This window comes from Bison bison, unplaced genomic scaffold, assembly GCF_000754665.1.
Source record: "Bison bison bison isolate TAMUID 2011002044 unplaced genomic scaffold, Bison_UMD1.0 scf7180017864289, whole genome shotgun sequence".
Classification (NCBI taxonomy): domain Eukaryota; kingdom Metazoa; phylum Chordata; class Mammalia; order Artiodactyla; family Bovidae; genus Bison; species Bison bison.
Window position 1 is genome coordinate 19,885,552 of NW_011494861.1, and position 24,435 is coordinate 19,909,986.

At 38.3% G+C, this 24,435-nt stretch overlaps 1 protein-coding gene across 4 annotated transcripts in view; it reads left to right on the forward strand.

The window, feature by feature from the left end:
• RASAL2 (RAS protein activator like 2) overlaps positions 1–24,435 on the forward strand; it is a 254,269-nt gene that overhangs the window by 44,088 nt on the left and 185,746 nt on the right. For all 4 annotated transcript variants that reach the window (XM_010850125.1, XM_010850123.1, XM_010850124.1 and 1 more), the window contains exon 2: positions 14,627–14,754. In XM_010850125.1, the coding sequence (XP_010848427.1) occupies positions 14,627–14,754 (128 nt within the window). The remainder of the gene's footprint in view (positions 1–14,626; positions 14,755–24,435) is intronic.

A 24,435-nucleotide genomic window follows, 5' to 3' on the forward strand; every position in this document is an offset into this window, starting at 1 on the left:
ATCTGCATATCTGAGGTTATTGATATTTCTCCCGGCAGTCTTGATTCCAGCTTGTGCTTCTTCCAGCCCAGCATTTCTCATGATGTACTCTGCATAGAAGTTAAATAAGCAGGGTGACAATATACGTCACATATGTAATATATATTCTCTTCCAGATTCTTTTACTATATAGGTTATTAGGAAATATTGAGCATAGTTCCCTGTGCTAAGCAGTAGGTCCTTGTTGTTTATCTCATTTCTGTATAGGCATGTGTATATGTTACTCCCAGTTTCCCAATTTATCCTGTCCCCCACCCCCATCTTTCTCCTTTGGTAGCCATAAGTTTGCTTTCTGTGTTTATGGGGTCTCTGATTCTTGAATCAATTTTATCTAGTTCTTATTTTAGACCATCGCTTCTCCCCATTGAGAGGTACCTAGTGCTGGCCTATCCCTGAACTTTTTGAGGATTCTCTGCTATAAATTGGGTAGTTTCTTACCTTTTCTCAGCCTTATCTCAGGATTCAGTTTTCTCAGGCCTGATTAAGGCAGTTACTATTTGAATATATTCTTTATAGCTTCTAAAATTTCACTTTTTTCTTCTCTGTTTTCTCTATCATTGTGGATTATTATTGCTGTCTCTATATATAAATATGAATTTATCTTTACTGTAGTTTTGTGGGGTTTTGAGAAGGACTGAAATTGTATGTGTTCAATCTGCCATTTTATCCCAGTATCTTCTATATATTTCTTGAAATGAAATTTGCATAAGGCCCTTGTGGACCTTTTGAAGAAACTCCAGGTTCTTCTCTTGACCAAAGTTAGAAGTTTTGGACTTAGACAGGCAAATCAAGCTTTTGACTGATTTTTTTTTTTTTTTACTGGTTGTAACCTAAACTAAATCTATCAGCTTCTCCCTCAAACCTTATCTTTCAGAATTCTTCATCTAAGTAAATGAAATCCCCGTTCACCTCTTCACACAAATGTGAGTCAGTGGTGTCACTTACCTATTACAACCTTCCAGGGGCTTCCTTTCCTTCCTCAGATCAAGATCAACGTCCTTAACTTGGTGTATAGGTCTCTGAGTGATCTTGAAGTGAAGTGAAGTTAAAGTCGCTGAGTCATGTCTGACTCTTTGTGACCCTATGGACTGTGCCGTCCATCGAATTTTCCAGGCCAGAATACTGGAGTGGGTAGTTGTTCCCTTCTCCAGGGGATCTTCCCAACCCAGGAATCGAACCCAGGTCTCCCAGATTGAAGGAGGATTCTTTACCAGCTGAGCCACAAGGGAAGCCTAAGAGTACTGGAGTGGGTAGCAGCTTGTCCCTTCTCCAGCGGCTCTTCCTGACTCAGGAATTGAACCAGGGTGTCCTGCATTGCAGATAGATTCTTTACCAGCTGAGCTGCTATATCAGCAACCCCCTAATTCTGTACTTACCTCCTTGCTTCCCATGCATCTGCCTTAGGGTCCTCTTTTTCAGATTGTTGAAGGAGCAGAGCCACTTTATTCCTCAAGGGTTTTGGGACCTATGATTTCATTTGCCTGAAATGCTAATACTTAGACTCCCTTCCATACTGACATACCACTAACCATGCTCTCAGCTGCTGTAATGCCCCAGACTAAGTCCATAGCTCTCATTCTGTACTCTCACAGCACCCTATACTGCTTTTTGAAGTAGTGTTTATCATAATTGTTAACCACATGCTGATTGTACAGTGTTTGTCCCCTCAACTAAATTTAAATTCCCTGAGTTCAGTGGCTTGGTCTGTCCTGTGCACTGTGAGATCTGTAGTGTAGAGTGTAGTGCTTTACACACAGTACATAAATGCTCACTGAATTACAACCAAAGCCAAATGAAACAAGGACAGGAGAAGCTCTAGGATGTGCTAGAAAAAACTCCTGGTTTATAAGTCAGACTAAATTCTGAGACAACTGTGCTAAATGTCTCTTTGAATAAGTAATTTTATATCTCTGAGCCTCATTTTATTAATCTATGAATTTAAGAGGTATTTTTACTGACCTTTAAGATATCTTTCAACTCTGATTTGTTTCCCAAAGGATATCCCTCTTCCTCTTCTATGCATTTCTTATCCTGTTGACCTTTATTTTTTTAATTTCTTCTCCCACTTGATTTTCATCATTATTTGCTTCCCTATATTCATTTTTTTCTCTTTACTATCTATAATGTGAATGTATCCCTCGATATCTTGAACTCTCACCATTTGAATATTTGCTGCAATCTCTTGGAAATTTTTAACCTAAAATTGACTATTCACATTGAAATATCATTGAAAGAAACTTATGTGTGTGTTCTGGCCAAAAACATTAAGTTGCACATTAATCTGAGTGAGGGAATATGGAGTAAACTATTGTCTTTGAATCAGTTGTTTTCACAACAGGATTGTGTTTCATGATGATGTTATTTAAGGGTTTCCTTTTATCTAAAATTCTTTAAGATAATGGAAAAGCCTGTGAAAAGTAGGTGAGTCTAGAAAAGCTCTTATGTTGGGAGAAAAGATGGAAATGATAAAGGCTGAGAGGCACAAAACAAGAAGTTAAAAAATATAAATTTGACTGTACACATGTTCTGATGTACTATATAGTTATTTTTACCTATTTGCGAGAAAAAGTAAAATGAAAATGATATTAGTTTTTGTAATCTCATAGTTAATATTTGCATTCAGATAATTGTTTTTTCTTTTTACTTTTGCAAACAAATAATTGTTTTTTTACCTTACAGAGCACATTTGCAGTAAAAAAAGAAAGTGTAACTTTTATCCAATACCGAATATATGCAGAAACATATTCATTCACTAATAGCTTAATTAAATATTAAGTGATTTTGTATGTTTATTTTTAATTTAGAAATTAGAACGTTTTTAGAAATTTTTTGTGGGTTGCATGTGCAGGTTAAAGAATGCTTAATATCTGGGGAAATTAATTGGTATTTTTAGATGGGCTTGAATTGAATTATTCAGTTTCTACTTAGGATATATTCTCCAGTATGTGAAAATTTGCCATCCAGCACACTTTGAGAAACAGATTAGATTTAGATAAGAGGAATGTGTGTTCTACTTCTGTTGATTGTATTGAAGAAAAAGTGCTAAATGCTTCATTCTACTGCTTATATTCTATTGTAGTTGTTGGCTACCTCTTACTCATTTTCGGTCATTGGTTTTTTGATGAAAAGAAAGGTTTTTTGCTTCTCACATAAGTCAGCAGAGTTGTGTCAGGACCTCGCTGACTGAATCAGGTTGTTGATTTAGCTGTGAGTAACTGATGGGATCCCTTAGAGAGACCTATGATATCTCCTTGATAGTTTTCACTGTAAGCTCAGTGGTTTGTGGTTCAAACAGGTCACAATTCAGGAAAGATGCGTATTTAGATCCGTGTTCTACTCCATTTGATACTGTGGAGAGAGGTAGAGCTAGTAACATTTTTATAATGCTGCCAAAGTCTTGACAAGTTTTATTTTTTAATTCAGTCTGTCTTCTTCTGCTCCCCTAGAGAGTGAGATAATGACACAGTATTGGCTGTATGCTGCTGCTGCTGCTAAGTCACTTCAGTCCTGTCCAACTCTGTACGACCCCATAGACGGCAGCCCACTAGGCTCCCCCGTCCCTGGGATGCTCCAGGCTGTATAACCAGTTGTGAAAAACCCAGAAACTGATCTCTCAATAGTGGTAAACTATTTACTCTTTTTGTTTCCTTTCTCCTCTAAGAATCACATTCTTTTAAAGGCTCTAATTCTTTCCCCACAGCAGCTGCCCCTAAAGGAAAGCGATGAGATTCAATTCAAAAACAGGCAGGCATGGGGATAGATTAATATAGGAAGAGGTACAAAATATAGCAAGAAGGATGAGTAGTACATAGTGTTTGAGATTAATTCTTAGTCTAGTTCATTTTTCTACCAGTAACAGGAACATGAGGTATAAAAAAGATCTTGAATTTTAATCATTTCTACAACAACATGGTTATGTTTTAAGAGCCAGGCTACTGTTTTCTTACACTTCTCTTAAATTTGCACAGTGCTTGACTGTTTAAGAAGAGTTGAATATAGACCTTTTTTTTTTTTTCCTTCTAAGGATGAGTATACAAATGAATTATTTTGAGTATTTTCTGAAAACCATGGATGTGAGTGGTCTATTGGGATTGAAGAACAAGCCGTGATTGACAATCATTTGTCACCTTATCGTGGCATCATTTATAACATTCCATTTGGTTACCCAGGCTGTACAGTTCATGTTCCTTTAGCAGTGCTTGGTCCAATATGGCAGTTGTGGGACTTCGTTCTTCTAATGCATATGTAAAAAGTGAAGGAAAATGAAACGATCTGCTCTGCCTACTGCTTCATGGCGTGTGTGATCAGGTGCAATGCAAACTGTGTACTAATAATGTGGAAGGGAGAAGCAAGGTGGACCCATCATAGGAAGTGTTTCCCAAACTAAAATTAGTTCTTCTACAAAGAAAAGTGTTGCCTTGATCAAGAAAGTTGTCAGTCACGCCTTCAGGGAACTTATTATCAAATAACTGTGATGGAGCAGAGTTAGACTCACCCCCTGCTTAGGCCCTGATGCTGCTGAGACTGAGGAGACAGCAAAGAGCCTGTTCGCAAACTGTGTTGTTGTTTCATCACTCAGTTGAGTCTGACTCTCTTGTAACCCCATGGACTGTAGCCCACCAGGCTTCTCTGTCTGTGGGATTTCCCAGTCAAGAATACTGGAGTGGGTTGCCATTTCCTTCTCCGGGGGATCTTCCTCACTCAGGTATCGAATTCGGGTCTCCTGCATTCACTGCCGGATTCTTTACCACTCAGCCACCAGGGAAGCCCTTGAAACCCAAAGGAAATAATCCACCAGAATCCTTTATTATCTCTTACTTGTCCTCTCTTTTTAAAAAGGTGACAGTGAGCATAGGGGATTTCCTGACTAGACACGAGTGATCAAGTAGCATGAAAATTAAGCCTTCCTCATTGAGAAGGAAAATAAAATAGTTAGCTTAGGTTAAAAGGCAATGTAAATTCATTTCAACAAATAGTTATGACCTTATAGGGAAATTATGGTAAGACTTGTATTTTCATAAAGGTAAACATTTATGGCCTAATTTTTTATTTTAAACATATTTTATCAAAAGTGTGTTTATTATTCACTAAGGTGAGTGTGACCATACTTAAATCTACTGGGGCCATTGATCCATATGCACTGTAATGCAACTTGCCAGCTTAAAGATTCATAGGATGTCAGGACAAAGCAGAATTCACAGACAGTCATTTTAGTGTTTGGACGGTTATCAATCTAAGAACACTTTTGTTTGTTTCTTCTGGAAACAGGATATTTTCTGACATTTTGACAGAATATGGAGGGTGGAAAGGTAACAGGGGGATAAAATAAAATTAGGTTTCATTTTAATGGCTTGTTAGAGTTTGTGTTTCCTGTCCATCCTTTAAGAGTGAAGCAGAGTCACAAAGTGTATTGATGGCGGTAATGGATGGCAGCTTCACTAGGTCTCCAGCAGACAGCATTAACACATTCGTAAAATAATTTGGTCATTTAGCTCTAATATCTAGTGGGCGGCTACTGAGCAGCTGCTATGGTTAGTGGCATTATTAAAAATTATCTCCACATGACAGCTGTAACATTTTTTCTGTTGTAGCAGAAACTGCCTGTAGAAGATAGCCAAGCACACACCACATTTTTAAAAGTTTTATGGCAGGGCAAGGGTTTTATTATTTATCAGAAAAATAAAGAACTGCTTTTAAAAAATACAGCATGTTCAGTTCAGTTCAGTTGCTCAGTCATGTCCAACTCTTTGCGACCCCATGAACCCCAGCACACCAGTCCGCCCTGTCCATCACCAATTCCCAGAGTTTACCCAAATTCATGTCCATTGAGTCAGTGATGCCATCCAACCATCTCATCCTCTATCGTCCCCTTCTCCTCCCACCTACAATCTTTCCCAGAATCAGGGTCTTTTCAAAAGAGTCAGATCTTCACGTCAGGTGGCCGAAGTATTGGAGTTTCAGCTTCAGCATCAGTCCTTCCAATGAACACCCAGGCCTGATCTCCTTTAGGATGGACTGACTGGATCTCCTTGCAGTCCACGGGACTCTCAAGAGTCTTCTCCAACACCACAGTTCAAAAGCATCAATTCTTCGGCGCTCAGCTTTCTTCACAGTCCAACTCTCACATCCATACATGACCACTGGAAAAGCCATAGCCTTGACCACCACTGCTGCTGCTGCTGCTAAGTCACTTCAGTCATGTCCGACTCTGTGCGACCCCACAGATAGCAGCCCACCAGGCTCCCCCGTCCCTGGGATTCTCCAGGCAAGAATACTAGAGTGGGTTGCCATTTCCTTCTCCAATGCATGAAAGTTAAAAGTGAAAGTGAAGTCGCCCAGTAGTGCCCGACTCTTCGTGACCCCATGGACTGCAGCCCATCAGGCTCCTCCATCCATGGGATTTTCCAGGCAAGAGTACTGGAGTGGGTGCCATTGCTTTCCCTAGACGGACCTTTGTTGACAAAGTAATGTCTCTGCTTTTTAACATGCTATCTAGGTTTATCATAACTTTCCTTCCAAGGAGTAGGCATCTCTTAATTTCATGGCTGCAATCACCATCTGCAGTGATTTTGGAGCCCAAAAAAATAAAGTCTGCCACTGTTGCCACTGTTTCGCCATCTATTTGCCATGAAGTGATGGGACCGGATGCCATGATCTTAGTTTTCTGAATGTTGAGCTTTAAGCCAACTTTTTCACTCTCCACTTTCACTTTCATCAAGAGGTTCTTTGGTTCTTCGCTTTCTGCTGTAAGGGTGATGTCATCTGCATATCTGAGGTTATTGATATTTCTCCCGGCAATCTTGATTCCAGCTTGTGCTTCCTCCAGCCCAGCGTTTCTCATGATGTATTCTGCATGTAAGTTAAATAAGCAGGGTGACAATATACAACCTTGACCTACTCCTTTTCCTGTTTGGAACCAGTCTGTTGTTCCATGTCCAGTTCTAACTGTTGCTTCCTGACCAGCATACAGGTTTCTTAAGAGGCAGTTCAGGTGGTCTGGTATTCCCATCTCTTTCAGAATTTTCCAGAGTTTATTGTGATCCACACAGTCAAAGACTGGCATAGTCAATAAAGCAGAAATAGATGTTTTTCTGGAACTCTCTCGCTTTTTCAATGATCCAGCGGATGCTGGCAATTTGATCTCTGGTTCCTCTGCCTTTTCTAAAACCAGCTTGAACATCTGGAAGTTCACTGTTCATGTATTGCTGAAGCCTGGCTTGGAGAATTTTGAGCATTACTTTACTAGCGTGTGAGATGAGTGCAATTGTGTGCTAGTTTGAGCATTCTTTGGCATTGCCTTTCTTTGGGATTGGAATGAAAATTGACCTTTTCCAGCATGTTAGTTGACCTATTAATATAAATGATATTTAAACTTGAACTTCTAATAAAACTGTTCCGGACACTTTGGTGAAGAGAAAAATAACCCTTTGTCATTTTAGGGAAATTGACATGTTCTTAGCTAGTTTAAGCAAATAGCTCTGTTTTAAAGTTATTTAGATTTTTTTTGCTTCTGTAAGAAAGTGGTCACTCCAATTCTGAGACTTATAAAGTAATGCTTGTACTCTGACTTTGACTTCTCACCAAATTCAGAAGCAAAATAAATGTGATAATTGAAAATTTGAATATTGGGAAAGATTTGTCTTTTCTAAGCCAGGTTGTCTCTGACATAGGAATAAACACATATGTGAGAATACTAATCTTACTACAGCAGTTCAGACCTGTGCAGTTTACAGCTGCTTGTTAGAAATGTGTTTTTCTTTTAATGTATTTTAATTGTCCTTCTTATAGGTAGATTTCCCAAAACTATGTGTTTTGTTTTTTTTTAATGGTTGGTACTAAGAATTAATGAAAAACTATTGAGAGTGAATGAAACATTAGGGTTGTTTTAATTGGAAGTTTCTCCTTATAGAATCCTCTGTAAAGTTTGTTTTGGATGGCCAAAACTTTAAATAGTTTTAAAGTTTTACAAGTTGCATTTAATTTAGAATATTAGAATTTTAGAAAACATTGTAGTTAGTAAATGGATATAAGTTAGAAACAACTCAGATGAACTTCTGAGGAGCTGTGATAGACAAAAATAAAATTTCTCAAGCAGTTTTTTATTTTACACTCTCCATATTTGGATTATAGACTTGTTCTTTTCCATTCTCCTCTATGCCTCTTTCTGTTTCCTATCAGATCCCTTCATGTACTCTCCTACTCTTAAGTCTTTCTGAGATGCTCCCAAAGTCTGGAAGAGACAAAATGCTTACTCTCTAAGAGGAAAATCATTTTGTGGATATTTATAGATAAGCCTAATGGAATTTCCAGCTCTATCATATCATTTTGGTTCCTCTTTTTCATCAGTTGATGCGATAGACTATTTTGCTTCCTTCTCTCATATGAGGAGAAGTTACAAGGAAGGATTACACATACGAGAAGTTTTTTAGTTGTTGTTGTTTCTTTGTCAAGTAGTTACTAAATTTATATTAGCATTTGAAGAGGCCCAGAGTTTGACTTCTAGGTTTATAGGTAGACAAAATATAATGGTATTTTCAATGCTGTTTTGAAATGATGTGGATATAATGGATTGCAGTGAATCCTTCAAATTAAATTCAAGTTTAAAAGCTTCCCTTTTGGATTTTCTGTATGCCTTTTCTTGAAAAATCTTTGTCTTAAACTTTCCTGCTGAAACAAAAGCAGAATTACGGTTATATAACCTGTCTTATGAGTATTTATAAATCTGTATTTGTATTAATTGCTATTTATTCTCTCAGCTCTTTTGTGCTATACTTTCCCCACAAACAGCTAGAGAGTTACCAGCATTGTTGATTTCTGTTTCAAAATTTGACTCACATAGTTCCTTTCTTTCTTTTTCCACTGTCACCAGTCTATGACCCTAATCATCCCACACCCCGGCCATTACACTAATCTCTCACTCATTGTATAAGAACTCTGGTCTTTTCCCCACTTCATCTTACAAACTATTACCAAATTTTCTTAGAATCTTTCATTGCCTTCCTATTATGTAAGCGGTGGTTTTTAAAATATGGTCTGTGGAACCCTAGAACCTGAGGGTGCCCTTGATCTGCGAGGTTAAGATTATTTTTGTTTATTTGTTTGTTTTTACTGTGTTGACATTTACTCTGATACAAAAGGAGTTATAAGCAAAACTGTTGATGCAGTTGCAGGAATCAAAGCTGTGGGACCACGCTCTGCCAGGAGTCATGCAATCTTCTCTGCACACATAGTAGGGGGGGAAAAAGCCAGTTTTCCTTAAGGATATCCTTGAGAACTCAGTGAAAATCTTTAATTTTATTATATATTAAACCTTTGGAGTTTATGTCTTTTTAACATTCTGTATGATGAGAGGGGAAGTACACTTAAGTTGCGTTCTGAAGTATGACAGTTATCACCGGGGAAAGCATTAGTGGAAAGTGATCTGGGAGCTAGACTTATCATTTGTTTTTCATGAACACCACTTTTACTTGAAAGAACAACTGAAAGACATGACCTGCGCTTACCTGAAAATGCTATTAAAATATTTTTTCCCTTTTCCAACTGTTTATCTGTGTGTTTAGATTTTCACTTAAACCAAAACAACATAAAGCATAAGATTAAATATCACAACAAATATAAGAACCCAGATGTCTTCTATATTCAGATTTGAAAGAGATTTGCAAAACTTCAAATATTGTCACTCCTCTCACTATTTTGTTTTGTTTTGGGAAATAGTTGCATTTCATCAAAAATGTGTTATTTATGCTAACCCGCAATAGGTTTGTTCTTGTTGTTAAATGAATAAATATTTTAAAAATTTCTTAGTTTTAATTTCTCGTGTGGTAAATATTGATAAATATAGCCCACATAAACAAACAAAAAAACTCTTTGAAGTCCTCAGTTTACAAAGTGTAAAGGAATCATGAGATCAAAGATTTTGGAAATTATTAGTCTACATGATAATATCCAGTCTCAAAGAAGTACTTTCCAATGGGGTTCATTGTGTAACTGCTGATTCTTGTTAATGTTTCTAAAATTATTCAACTTTTGTAATAAGGGTAATGTCCAGTATCATTGGTATCCTTACAGGAATCAGACAGCAGCAATCGAAAATTTCCTTCCAGTTTTGCTGTTAAGATTCTTATTTGTAATTCTAAAGTTGTTACCCTATTCAGTAGTGAATTTTAGATACTAAATGCAATTGAAAGTCAGAAATTAGAAGTATGTCAAGAGAGCCAGAGAAAAAGAGGGTGGGAGTGAGGGAAAGTGGGCGGGAGGGATTGATAGACTTGGTAAAGTGAAATTAGGCAACAATGTGAGTTTGTCCTGAGTTTAATACAGCCTCAGTAAACAGGCCTTACAAGTGTACTATTAAACCTTCATTTAGCTATGGAAATGAGGACACAGTAGAATGAATAAATTAAATTCATAGGTTTTCAGAAATATCTTATTTAGATTGTTACTTAAAATGCCCTTTAAACCTTAACCCAGAAATGCCAAAAAGAACAAACAATCCCACTTATTCTGACTTCTTGTTTTCTTCCTTTTAATGCAGTCTTATAAAGTGATCAAAATGTGGGCCATAGATAGTAGGAAAAAATGTGAAACTACAAAATTTATGACGTGGCTAATCAACCTCATAATTTAGACAGACAGAAAAACTAAAATGTGGAAGTACTGCTTTCTATTTCATTCTACCTTTAACACTGGAGAGGAGTAGTTCAGGGTCCCCAGCATGCTTCATGAGACATTGTCTTGTTTCACAATAGCGTGAAGGAACTAGGAGCGAAGCTCACATTGGAGAAGGGGAGGACTTTAAGGGGGACTGTAAGATGATTACTCAGGTTGACACAGGCAAGATAATTCAGGTTTTCTTAAATTCAGTGCTGGTGGCAGATTGATATTTTGTCAGGAACCCTGGGTTTCCTGCTATAAAAGTTTTCCGTATTCTAGTTTTTACGGACAGAGCCTATCAACATTTTCTTGCTCAGTGTGGATCATAAGATTCAGATTAAATTGCAGGGGGCAGTTTAGGTCATCCATGGCCAACTTACATAAGAAGGTTAGTCATTTGAGTGAAAACTTGTCTAGGCCACAAAACCACCACATTTCTACATAAAGTAGGTGCATCCCTCTCTGTTTAAGTGATCTTGGTATTTGACTCTAAAAATAGGTCTGCATTGTGGTAAAAATGTAACCCATTTGTTTATCCAAATCGTGTGAAGAAAATCAGCTTTGACATGGCTTTTAAGTTTGGGCAAGAATCTTTTATCTGCCAAGAATTACTGAATTAATTCCTTTAAAGCTTTTTGTGATAATTTTAGGAAAATTTGAAGTATAAACAAAACTTTAAATGCTTGAAATGAAAGAGTTGAAGGTAGGAGAGACTTGGTGTGGAATGGAGAAGCTACCTGTGCAGCAGGTACTGGTGTGCGAAGTTCACAGGAGATAGAAGCAGAAAAACAAGGGGAAGAGGAAAGACAGTGAACTTCTAAAAATTAGTAAGCATGTCAAGCCAAGCCCTGGTAACATTATTGGTTCTTGAATCTTGAGTTATTTTGGAGGGTAGTTGATGAGCTCCCCAAACATGCCAAGCGACAAGTTTAGATAGACTTTTAGAGAGCAATGAAGTTAGCCAGAAGGAGCACTGATGACAATGTTGGACACATGTGGGGATGTAAGAAGAGAGGCATACATACACCTAATGCCCTGAATACTGACCTGTTTACTGTCTACAGATCGTCACCTATAGGTATGCATATTTGAGTAATTATAGCGTAAAACATGGAGAAGGCAATGGCACCCCACTCCAGTACTCTTGCCTGGAAAATCCCATGGATGGAGGAGCCTGGTAGGCTGCAGTCCATGGGGTCGCTATGAGTCAGACACAACTGAGCAACTTCACTTTCACTTTTCATTTTCATGCATTGGAGAAGGAAATGGCAACCCACTCCAGTGTTCTTGCCTGGAGAATCCCAGGGACGGGGGAGCCTGGTGGGCTGCCGTCTGTGGGGTCACACAGAGTCGGACACAACTGAAGCAACTTAGCAGCGTAAAACATATAGGAAATCATTTGAATTTCCTTGAAGTCGGTCAGTACCAGGAATACCTATCATCCTGTGGTAAAAAGACTAAAAGTCTTTGGAAAGTAATAGTAATTAAGACTCTCACCTAATAGATAAAATGCACTTATTTATTATTGATATTTACAACTCCCCTGCACTCATGGGCATTTGTTTTTTAATTTCTTCAGTTTGAAGTGCTCCTCTAGTGTAATAACTAAATAGTAATAAGTAATGTATTTTAATGTTTAATGTTTCCTACACTGTATTTCTGAGAGGAATTAGTCCTTCGTGGCTAAAGAACTTTTGATATATCTTGAAACATCATAAAAGCCTTACTCAATGGATCTAATATGCACTTATAGTTAAGATATGTTTCAAGTTTTTCAATAGCCCAAATGAGCAAACACTTCATATTAAAAAAATTTTGAAGTGATTTTTTTGGATCTCACCCCTAAAGCAAAGGCAAAAACAAAAATAAACAAACAGGACTATATCAAAATGAAAAGTTTCTGCACAGCAAAGGAAACTGTCAATAAGATGAAATGGCAACCTACTGAACTGGAGAAAATATTTATAAATCATATATCTGATGAATTAATATCCAAAATATATGAAGAACTCATACAACTGAGTAAAAAACAAAAAATACCCACAGCAGTTTGACTGAAAAATGGGCAGAGGATCTGAATAGAAATTTTCCAAAGAAACATATAGATGGACAACACATATGTAATGTATTCAGCTTCCCTGATCATCAGAAAAATGCAAATCAAAATCAACAGTGAGATATCCGTCACACCAATGATAATGGGTATTTTCTAAAAGACAAGAAATAACAAATGATGACAAAGATGTAGAGAAAACAGAACCCTTCTGCCTTGTTGGTAGGAATGTAAACTGGTGCAGCCACTATGGAAAACAGATTAGAAGTTCCTAAAAAAATTAAAAATAGAACTACCATGCTGCTGCTGCTGCTGCTAAGTCGCTTCAGTCGTGTCTGACCCTGTGCGACCCCATAGACAGCAGCCCACCAGGCTCCCCCGTCCCTGGGATTCTCCATGCAAGAATACTGGAGTGGGTTGCCATTTCTGTCTCCAGTGCATGAGAGTGAAAAGTGAAAGTGAAGTTGCTCAGTCATGTCCGACTCTTCGCAACCACATGGACTGCAGCCTACGAGGCTCCTCTGTCCGTGGAATTTCCCAGACGAGTACTGGAGTGGGTTGCCATTTCCTTTTCCATACAGCCCAACAATTTTGCTTTTGGATATTTATCCAAAGAACATGGAAACACTAATTGGAAAAGCTATATGCATCCTTGTGTTCATTGTGTCATTATTTACAATAGTCATGAAATGGAAACAACCCAAGTGCCCATTGGTGGATCAACAGCATACTACTCTGCCATTGAAAAAGAAATGAAATCTTATCATTTATGACAACATAGACCTTGAAGGTATTATGCTAAATGTAATAAGTCAGAGAAAAACAAATACTGTGTGATGTCACTTATATGTGGAATCTAAAATCTAAAATAAAGAAAACAAAACTCACAAGTACAGAGAACAGCATGATGATCTGCAAGAGGATGGTGGGTGAGATGGGTGAAGGGGGTCAAGGGATACAAACTTCCACTTATAATAAGCCATGTGAATGTCATCTGCAGCATGGCGATTACAGTGTTGTAGTGGATACTTGAAAGTTGCCAGGAGAGTAAATCAAAAAGTTCTCATCAAAAGAAAAAAGATTTTCTAACTTGTTACGGTGACAGATGGTAATTAGACTTGTTAAGATCATCGTTCTGCAGTGTATACAAGTATTGACTCATTATGTTATACACTAATATAGTGTTACATGTCAGTCATATCTCAATAAAAGAAAAAAACAGTAACATGGGAGATGAGACTTCTAGAATAGTTGAAACATTTAACTTTGGTATTATATTGTATGCCTCCACCTTTAAGAGCCCTGAGGGTAATATGTTTAGATCGTCTGTTTTTAAGATCTTACTGGCCTCTAGTGGTAATATGATGCTATAGTTTAACCAGTTCTAAAATCTTTACAACTGACCAAAAATAAAGCCATTTTGAAGATGCAGGCTGCCAATAACTTCACTCTTTCAATTCAAGCTCAGCAGTACTCTTGAGTGTACATGCAGCAAGCAGCATCTTCTTCCGAAAGATAGCTATCCTTTATTCTTGTCTCTGAGTCACCCCCACCTCTTTGTTTTGAATGATAACTGGTTTTGCCCTGAAGTGATCTCCCATTATTTTAGTGCATGTGCACTGGTGATTACCGTGTCAAATTTGTACTAACAATTCTTCCCAAAGTGTTTCAGCCCTCTTTTTTTGCAGACTATAGGGCAAAATCTTCCCTCTGTCAAAAAACTGTTTATATTTTCTTCAGAGGAATTTTAAGTTTTCGGCTTAACCATTTAGGTTTATGTTTAGACCACCTTCCTTGATTTTGAAGCACCTTCCATTTGAAATGTGAATTTACCAAGCATGGTAGTGATCTGTCCCTTTTGTTTTTGTGTCTGTCACACAGATGTGAAAGGGCCACCTACCCACCGTCTGTCTTGTGGCCAGTCACCCTACACCGACACGACAACATGGGAGCGGAAGTACTGCATCCTCACAGACAGCCAGCTGGTGTTGCTCAACAAGGAGAAGGAGGTGAGGTTGGATGTTACTGAGAAAAGCTACTTCCCTTTTCTGACCAAATTCCTAAAATAATCTAGTTTTAAATTTGCATCTTGATGAGTTACACTTATGAAAATGGAGGCTTTATGAATGGAGACTCTTAAGTGGTTCCAAAGCGCTGCCAGTGTTGTCATGATGAATACATGATTGTCATGAAGCAGTGACTTCAAGACCAGGCTGGATATTCACTACGGGATAGTGAAAGAGATATTGAGTTGAGAAATTTGGAATGAGAATGGGTTGGATTGTGTAGACCTGGCCCTGAAATTATATCAGTCTACGGTGGAGCCTGCTGGGCTGCCGTCTATGGGGTCGCACAGAGTTGGACACGACTGAAGCTATTAGAAGGGCTTCCCTGGTGGCTCAGATGGTAAAGAATACACCTGCAATGCAGGAAACCTGGGTTCAGTCCCTGAGTTGGGAAGATCCCCTGGAGGAGAGCATGGCAACCCATTCCATTCTTGCCTGGAGAATCCCCATGGACAGAGGAGCCTGGTGGGCTACAATCCACAGGGTCGCCCAGAGTCGGACATGACTGGGCAACTAAGCCCAGCACAGCTATTAGAAATTATATCAATCTTGCTTCTTACAAGTAACAAATGGCACAGTCAGCAGATTAATTGAAAGAAGTTTAATGAAGGGAATATACAGAGGTATGGCAGCAAAAGGGACCCACCAGAGGGTGATAAAATACACATTAAAGCAGTTATCACCCTGGACCTTCAGGGCAAGGGAAAGGAGCAGTTTTTCTGGAACCCAGAGAACTGTAGTTGCACAAGAGGGCCAATGACAGTAGCTTTGGCTGTATACAAGAAAACACCACCTCTACCAAAACAAAAATGGCCAGCAGGGGGGAAACACTAGAGAGCAAACACGCCTGCTCTCTTTTCCTGCTTTCTGATTTCTTGCCAGTTACCTACTGGCCAAACCTAACTTAAAGCCAAAGAAAAAGATTGCTTTTGATGTGTTCCAGAAATCTGTTTCCTAAAGCACAGCAAGGGAGAGAAGGGCAAAGAATAGATCTGGAGAGACAGAATGTACTAAGTACAGACACTGAGTTCCAGGTAAATTTTCTGTGCTTCTAAGTAAAAAAACTGTTGAACTTACATATATACCATTATTACTTTACTCCTCAAACTGTTACAGTGTGCAAATTCCTCCACATCCAATAATTCGTTTGCCTCTTGGTGATTTATCAGATGGTTGACTTGGTAGGGCCAGAAAACCATCTTGCTCCCAACCTCCACAGCATAGAAAAATGATGAGTGTGATCTTGACAAAGAAGAGGGATAATGGGGAGGAAAAGAGAAGAAGGGATCTCATTCAATGAAGGAGAAAGATTAATTGCCAAAAACATATATAAATAACTAGAAAGCCATTAAGTAGAATACTAGTTCCATAAGTCATCCCTCCATAAAAGTGAATTCAGTTGAAGCAAAGCACCAAAAATACATTTCTTAATTCTTACCTGTGGATCCCTTATACCCTTTTCTCTTCTCTCTCTCCTCCCACTCTGTACCTTTCCTTTCCCATCTCTTCTCCTACTCAGCATTCTTTAACATTGTAAAGGCAAGGTCATACCAATAAAGCAATTTTGATTTTCATCTTTTCTTTTCATAAGTGGTACTTACTTGCAAGGGCCTGGCTAATGTGCCCTCTATGAACTTGGTTATTCTTTTTCTCTAGTCATTGGAAAATGTCCCTTACTTTTGTTACCATTTCCCTACCTGTGACCCTTCTCCAGTATTGTAATGTAATTAAATTTGATTTTATTAAAATAATTCAGTAAAGGTCAGCCCTTTCTGGAATAGGATGTTACATGTTGTTTTGTTTCTATTAAGTAGCTACATAATAAAAATTGGTAGGGTACATATTAGTATAGAATATTTCTAATTATCTAATCTGAATAAACAGATCATTCAGAATGCCCATTTAAATGAATCTACTCTGTCAGCAGTTTTTTATCAGAGCCATTAGTATGGAGTGATATGAACGAATCATTTACGATCTTTTTGCCCTTATCTACTTCAGTTTAGTAATGTAAGGAACCAAATAGCCTAAAGATACATAGCGCAAGGTCAGGAGCGTGCCTTAGAGAGAACCATGATGTAACCCATGATCAATTGAGTAATCCAGGCTTGGACCCCCTTTAGTCCCATGAAATAACTGTCCATGAGGAATGATGATTTCTAAAATGATTTCTTACATACTTTATCCCTTTTAAAAAAAATTTGCTTATTTTTGATTGAAGGATAATTGTGCTACCATATTGTATTGGTTTCTACCAGACATGAACATGCTAGCCATCAAGAGTAGCCCTAGGCATCAGGGGAACCCTTGTCTTCTACTCTCCATGTGACTCTGTAAGCCCCCTTTTCTGTCTCTGCCTTCCCCTCATCCTTTCCCACCTCTTGAAACCCTTTCACTACGCCCTCTGCAACTCATAGTCCGTCATCAGTCAAATCAGCTCTTTCTTTCACCCCTTCTCTGAAGGAGTTCCTTGATCTAGATCTCCTGAGAACCTGTAGCTTTCTGAGGACACTGCCTTGCGTGAGGTCCTGTCAAGCAATGGCTGTTTTCCTCTCATGGCCTTCATACCAGGCTGCCTGTGGGAGGCATCCTTCTCCTTTCATGGCTGCTTCCTGTCTCTTCACCCACTTTTCCCCTATAAAGTCCAAACTCTGAGTCTCATGTTATAGTCATCTTCTAGCCCCACCCCACACCGTCATTTCTCCTCATTTCATACTGATTTTAGCTCCTGACTCATCATCATTATCTCCAGCACTACTCCTGCCTTCACTTGTGAGGATTCCAGTGTCTGCAGAGATGATCCCTTCAACACACTGGCTCTAAGTTTCCCAAACTCCTCTCCTCCAAGAATCTTTTCGCCTCATTGCTACAGCTTCTTCACATTCTCAATTGTGCGTGTCTATTTGACCATCGCCTGCTATCTTTCTAGCTCATCCTTTTTTGCCAACAATTTTTCAATCCTTTTGGGACCTATGGGCCATTGATCTTGTCACTTTTCTGTCCCTCATACCTCTGTTACCCTCTCTTCCCTCTTCATCCAGCTTGAATTCCATGATCACTTATTTTAATGTTTGCATACTGTTTCCTTGCTGCCTCCGCCCCCTTTTGCATCATGTCATATTCACTTGGCAATGTGATAGGTCAGTTAAATCCTGCTGCTCATCTATCCTGCTCTGCTTCCATGCAGCATAATGTGTCTGGAGAGAATCACTCCACCACACTGATGGTCTTTAACTAATGGCTGCAAACCTCATGTGAGCCTCTAATGCTCCTTGGCAATCACAAAACATTTCCTAGTCTAATTACTGTCCAACTCTCCTGGACTCGTCCCTCTCAATCTATGTGTGGTGAGGGGCCAATTTTTTCCCTACTTCATCATGAATAAAAAAACACAATAATATGAATTGTGAAGCAATATGAAGTTTTAAAAAGACAAAAGTCTAAGTCCAAATTTTTATTAGATTTAACAAAAAAATGAAATTGCAGTTCAATAATAGTCATAAAAGAAAAGAAGAAATAGAATTACAAAAATTGTACATGTTTATAGAGAGTGTGCTGTAAAATGAGATGAAGCTACTGGTGACACAAAGCACACTTCTTCTTAATTTCTACGTTGTTAAATTGTTTAAACAAACAACTTGTACAACAAAACAGCAGTACAGGAGCTTGGACTATACTTTGAGTAGCACAATCCAGAATGATTTCTGAGATGATTTTTTTACATTTCCTCATATATTCTGACTCCTTCTCTATGTTTCTCTATTACCCTCACTTATAGCTGTTATTTTGCTGCTTATTTCATTAAGAAAATTCTGGCACTCAAGAGAACTTTGTTACTATGTCTACACATCCACCAGCAACTATTTCCTTATACATTGATTTCCCTCTTTTCACTGTGGTTGGATTACCCAAGGTCCAGCTGTCAGCCCCTCCCTGTGCCCATTCTTGCCTATTCAAGAATATATCACCGGCAGTTCTCCCTTATTTCTTTTACATCTTCAACTCTTTGCTCTCTGCTAGATTGTTCCTACCAGCATGCTCTTATTTCTGCATGAAAAAAAGAAAAAAATAAGCCTGCATTAATCTCACTTCTGTCTCCATTTACCATCCCTTTCTCTGCTTCTCTTCATGCAAAAACTTTTAAAAACTTCTAGCCTCTTTGTTTCTAATTCTTCTCTTCCCATTCTCTCTTAAACCTACTTCATTCACACTCTGACCTTGGCCGCTTTGTGAAAATTGCGCTTGTTTAGCTCACTGGTGACCTCCACATTGCTAAATTCAGTGGTCACTTCTCACTTCTTGTCTTACCTAATCTTTAAGTTAGTGGCATTTAATGCAGCTGATCACTCATTCCTTCTCTTAGCACCACGTTCTTCACATTGCTTTTCATGACACTCTGCTCTCTTAGTTTGCTCCCTTTCTCTCTGGCAGTTACTTCTGGGTCATCTTTGGAGATTTCTCTCCTGCTCTCCAGATCTCAACAAGAGAATGCTAAGGAGTTCAGTCCATGAACTTCACTTCTTTAGGAATCTCATCCAATCTTATAACTTTGAATAGCCCTCTAAAGCTGATGATCTTAATTGTATGTCTTAAGCCAAAACAACTCTTCTTGACTCATGTATCAACCTGCCCATTATACACCTTTACTTGGATATGACTTTGTCTCTGTTTTAAGCACATCAGGCATGTTCCTACCTTGAGACCTTAGCCTTGACTTTTCTCTCAGATATTTGCATGACTCACTTTCTCACCTTCTCCAGCTCTTTGCTTGTATGTCACTTGCTTGATATGGCTACGCTGACCAAATTACTTAAAATTGCAACCCCTTCCTGTATCTCCATTCAGAAATTCTGATCTAATTACCTGAATCTTATTTTTTTTTCCCTGTAGTATTTACCACCTTCTAAAATGCTATATAATTTATCATGCTTATTGTCTCTTTTATATAAGCTTTTGAAAATGTTAGTTGCTCAGTCGTGTCTGACTCTTTGTGACCGCATGGACTGTAGCCTGCCAGGCTTCTCTGTGCAGGGAATTCTCCAGGCAGGAACACTGGAGTGGGTTGCCCTTTCCTAAGGCAGGGATTTTGTCTGTTTTGTTCAATACGGCATCCCTCCATGCTTAGAACAGTTCCTGACACGTATGTAAATTCTCAACAAATATTTGTTGAATGAATTTTGAAATAGCCAAATTATAAACTTTTAATTTCTGAATATCCATTTTTTAAAATTTAAGTTTGAAAAGAGCCAAACCTTCTGTCTTTTCTTTTTTATGTGATAAGTCTTCTCTCAACAATAGGTGTAATAACATATTTTTTTTTCTAAGACTGGATAATAAAAGTGGAAAAAAAATCTGTAAGATGCTTTTCTGTTGTTGAATGTGAAATTCCATCTTTATTTATTGAGCACCTATTATGTGTGCAGTATTGTGGTTGCAAAAAATGCAGTTTTGTTAGGAACACATTCAGGTAAATTAAAAGTTAAAACCCATTTGAAACTAGGAACAGAGGTGGTGGCTGCACACCATCATGAATGTACTAAATGTTACTGAATTACTCGTTTTATGATGGTTAATTTTATGGTACATGAATTTTACCACAATGCAATTTTTAAAGAGGATTATAATATTACCACAAAGGAAGGATTAACTAAGATATTGCCTTGGATACTATATGGTTTAAAGTGGAGAATAGCAAAAAAAGGATTTACAGAGAAGTTTACTACTGAGTCATGTGTTTAGGGACAAACAGAAGCTCACTTGGAGGAAAAGATGGGAAGGATATTCCATGTACATATAAAGATGCAAAGTCAAGAAACATTTCACATCTCTTTGGCAAACTGCAAAATGTTCAGAATTCTTGGAATATAATTTGCAAAAGGAAGACGGATAGCTGGCAAGAGGTGAAGAATAAAGTTCTTTAAAGGCCATGCTAAGGAATTTAGACTTTATTCTGGAAATGATTTGGATCATGGAAAGGTATTTAACAGGGAAATGACATCACATTTGCTTCTTAGAAAAGGAACTCTGTTGATCATGTTGAAAATTGAGTGAAAGGAATTGGAAGGAAATAGATGAGTTATGTTACTGCAATAGACCAGGAAAGGGATGACAAGTTTCCAGCAACAGTTTAATGTCCTGAGACAGGTGTGTTCTACCATTATTAAGTAGGAAAAACTGGATTAAGTCTCTAGGATAAGAAAATGTCAAGGCATAGTTATACCTGCTACTTGAATTTTATTTAACATTCTGTTAATTTCATGGTAGGAAAAGACTAGAAATCTTTCTTTTTTTTTTTTTTTTTAGTGGAAGACCCTGAATACACTGTTACTCTTTTACATTCCACCCACACGATCATGAGGAATATAACTCTTATCCTTGGAGTTTTGTGTTGAACAATTCACAATTCCTTGAAACAAGGAGTTTAAGGAATTTCCTGCCAAAATTATCCTTAAAAGCTGTTTTAAACCTTAATCAACTAATCATGGGGGTATTTATTGCTGTGTTAATAAGATCAAGTAAGAGGGTTCTGAATCCCTAGCCAGACACTGTTGGAATGTGGGAGGACTCTATTAGTCTAGTCTCACTCATGTGTTCAGTGTGTGGGATCTCTTAATGCTCTCTGTTAACTCTGCATGTTCCCTGTCAGCAGTGGAAACAGGGTGGGGAGGGTGTACACGGGAAGCATGCTGAATGCCCGAAGTCACCTGCTTGGGAAGGTAGAGAAGGATGGACCTGGGCAGAATGCTGAGAGAGAAGTCTGCCAGGAATGTCACCTTGAGAAATGATTCACTGATTCAGTAAACTGCTTCATGCAAATTGTGCCAAACAAACATTGCTTATGTGTTACGAAATACACTTCCCTGCCTGGATGCCAGGATAGGCCCCAGCTGGCTTGGCACCAGCATGGTTCAAAGAGGACGTAGGAGGCCATTTGAATTCCATTTTGCTTGCAAGAGATAAGACCAAGTAAACTAGAGATTAAGGAGCAGAGGGAAACGGTAGAGAAGACAATCGTGACCCCACCCCCACCCCCCGGAGTGCAGCCAATACAAAAGTACAAAAGAAAGCTTAATCTCTGAGTTTCTTTCTTTTGGCGATAACAAGCCATTAAGAATGGCTCCTTTTTCCTTCATTCAAACTCTACTTTCTGTATCTGGAATTTTAAAAGCTGGGATGCTAGTGTAAAGGCTTCAAAGTAGTAATAATGCAATTTCAAAATATTTTTAAAATATTTTTCTTCCTTTCAGAAAGCAGTATTTACACTCAGATATATTGATGAAAATAGCAGTTAGGCTTTGTGCAAATAACTAAAATCAAGTGTTATTTATCTTGGAGTAAACTACCCATGGCATATTTCATTCAGAGCTGCTTTTAAGTTATTCAGCAGATACATAATGTGCCCCTGTATGTGAATTCACTGTTCAGAGTTACAGAGAATAAGACACAATTCTTTCCTTTCTCTCCAGTACCAAATTTAATTGTGGGAATAGGATAAATAATTTTAAAATGGCATTTGATAAATAGCACAAGTAAACTGGATAGAATAAAACAAAGAAATCTGTTTATTCTAAAGGACTATAGTCTGTTGTCATTAAGATGCTGTTGGCAATGGCCAATTACGAAAGGAAGCTTAAGAAAGGAAAGGGGTCAGAGTTATGTGTTATGAATATTAATCTGTGGGATGTATTGGAAGAGGGAAAGATAGGAAGGAGGCAGACCAATTAAGAGACCACTATTCCTCTGATCTAAAATCTTGAATGGTTTCCCAGTGCTTCCTGAATTATGCATGGCCTGGTATTAAAGCCCTCCCATGTGGTTATAATATATTTTGGTATTCTCTCCCACTTCTCCGCCTTAAGAGGCTCTAGCTAAATTGACTAACTCCAGGTTCCAAAAGTAAAAAAAAAATAGTATATTTACCAACGTCTTGGCTGATGTTGTATTTTTTTGTTTGCGTAAAATGGCCTCCATATCTACTTATCAAATATTCATTTATTCATTTGTGAGTTGTAACTGTTTTAAGGTTTGAGAATCTACTGGTAAGTAAAGCTGTTAACTTATGTGGAATCAGTTGCACAGATGAATAATTATGATCCCATGTATAAGTATAGTGGCAGAGAAAGATGTGTTATTGGAGAAATCTCAGGAGATGTGCCCTAACCTGCCCTTAGGGGATTGATAGAAGGGAAGGTTCCTGAAGAGGCAGTGCCTGTCCTAGGTCTCAGGGTGATCAGAGTGACCTGGCAGGTATGGAACAGAGAAGAAACTGAGAAAAAAATCTTTCAGACTGAGACAACAAACTCAGCAAAGGCACTGAACTACAACATAGGGAATATGTTAGGGAAACGCAAGCAAATTGGTGTTCCTAGAATGTAAAGTGCAAAGCTGGATACCCAAACAGTGGCCAGATTGTGGAAAACCTGGTATACTATATCAGGAACCTTGTACTTACTCTGTAAGATAGTAGTTTTAAGACACTTTTAGCAGAACAACCCTTTCTTTGTAGAAAAGCTTACATAGAAGCCCTGTACAGCAGGTAAACTCCAGATTAGAGTGTGGTTGAAGCAGAGATGCGAAGAACTGACTCATTTGAAAAGACCCTGATGCTGGGAAAGATTGAGGGCAGGAGGAGAAGGGGATGACAGAGGATGAGATGGTTGGATGGCATCACTGACTCAATGGACGTGAGGTTGAGTAAACTCCTGGAGTTGGTGATGGACAGGGAGACCTGGCGTGCTGCCGTCCGTGGGGTCGCAGAGTCGGACACAACTGAGCGACTGAACTGAACTGAAGCAGAGAGGTACCCTTCTTGTCATGTCCACATACGAGCGAGCATACCATCTCTTCTTTGAAGACCACTGCAAAGGAGAGCAACTGAAGGCCGTTAAGCCTCAGAATGACATGGTTACGATTGCATTTTTGAAATACTCTGTTATCCCACATACAGAATAGATTTAAGGGGCAGATTATCGCCAACAAAGAGACTATATTAGTAGTTTGGAAAAAAAAGAACCGGAGGCAGTTGGCACCAGCTGTGATGGAGTAACTGGTGTAAGATTAGCCCTCCCATTGTAAACAGCACAAGACTGGACCAAGAAATATACATAGCAACTATTTTTCAAACATTGGACAATAGGCAGCCAAAGACAGTGGTGGTCACCACTCTCCTTGAAGAAAAAGAAATGTCAGAAGACGCACAGTATAAGCCAAGAGAGGTTGAAAGAAAGATAAAAATTTCTCTCATGTTATAGAACCTGAAAGATGCACAACTTTTAGAGTAATTCAGTATACAAGTAAATGTGAGCTAGTAAGCTAAATTAGGACAATTGGAATGGAAAAAATTGTTTTTTTAAAGCTGTCTTTTTTAAAACTAATTTTCTTTGGCTGTATGGCTGAGATTTGTAAAACTCTTGCTTAGTTCATTTGAAGATACCTAAAATATTATACCTCTAACTTTTAAGAAGCAGGTCAATATCTTTAAAAGGATAATTTATGTAAGAAGCAAATCAATAGTGTTGTAAAAGGAAATGATTCTTAAGAAACACATTCAGAATAAAAGTAAACACTATTCTCCCTTATATTGAGTCAGAAATAAAATGCCCTAAACTTAAGAGTGATGCTGTG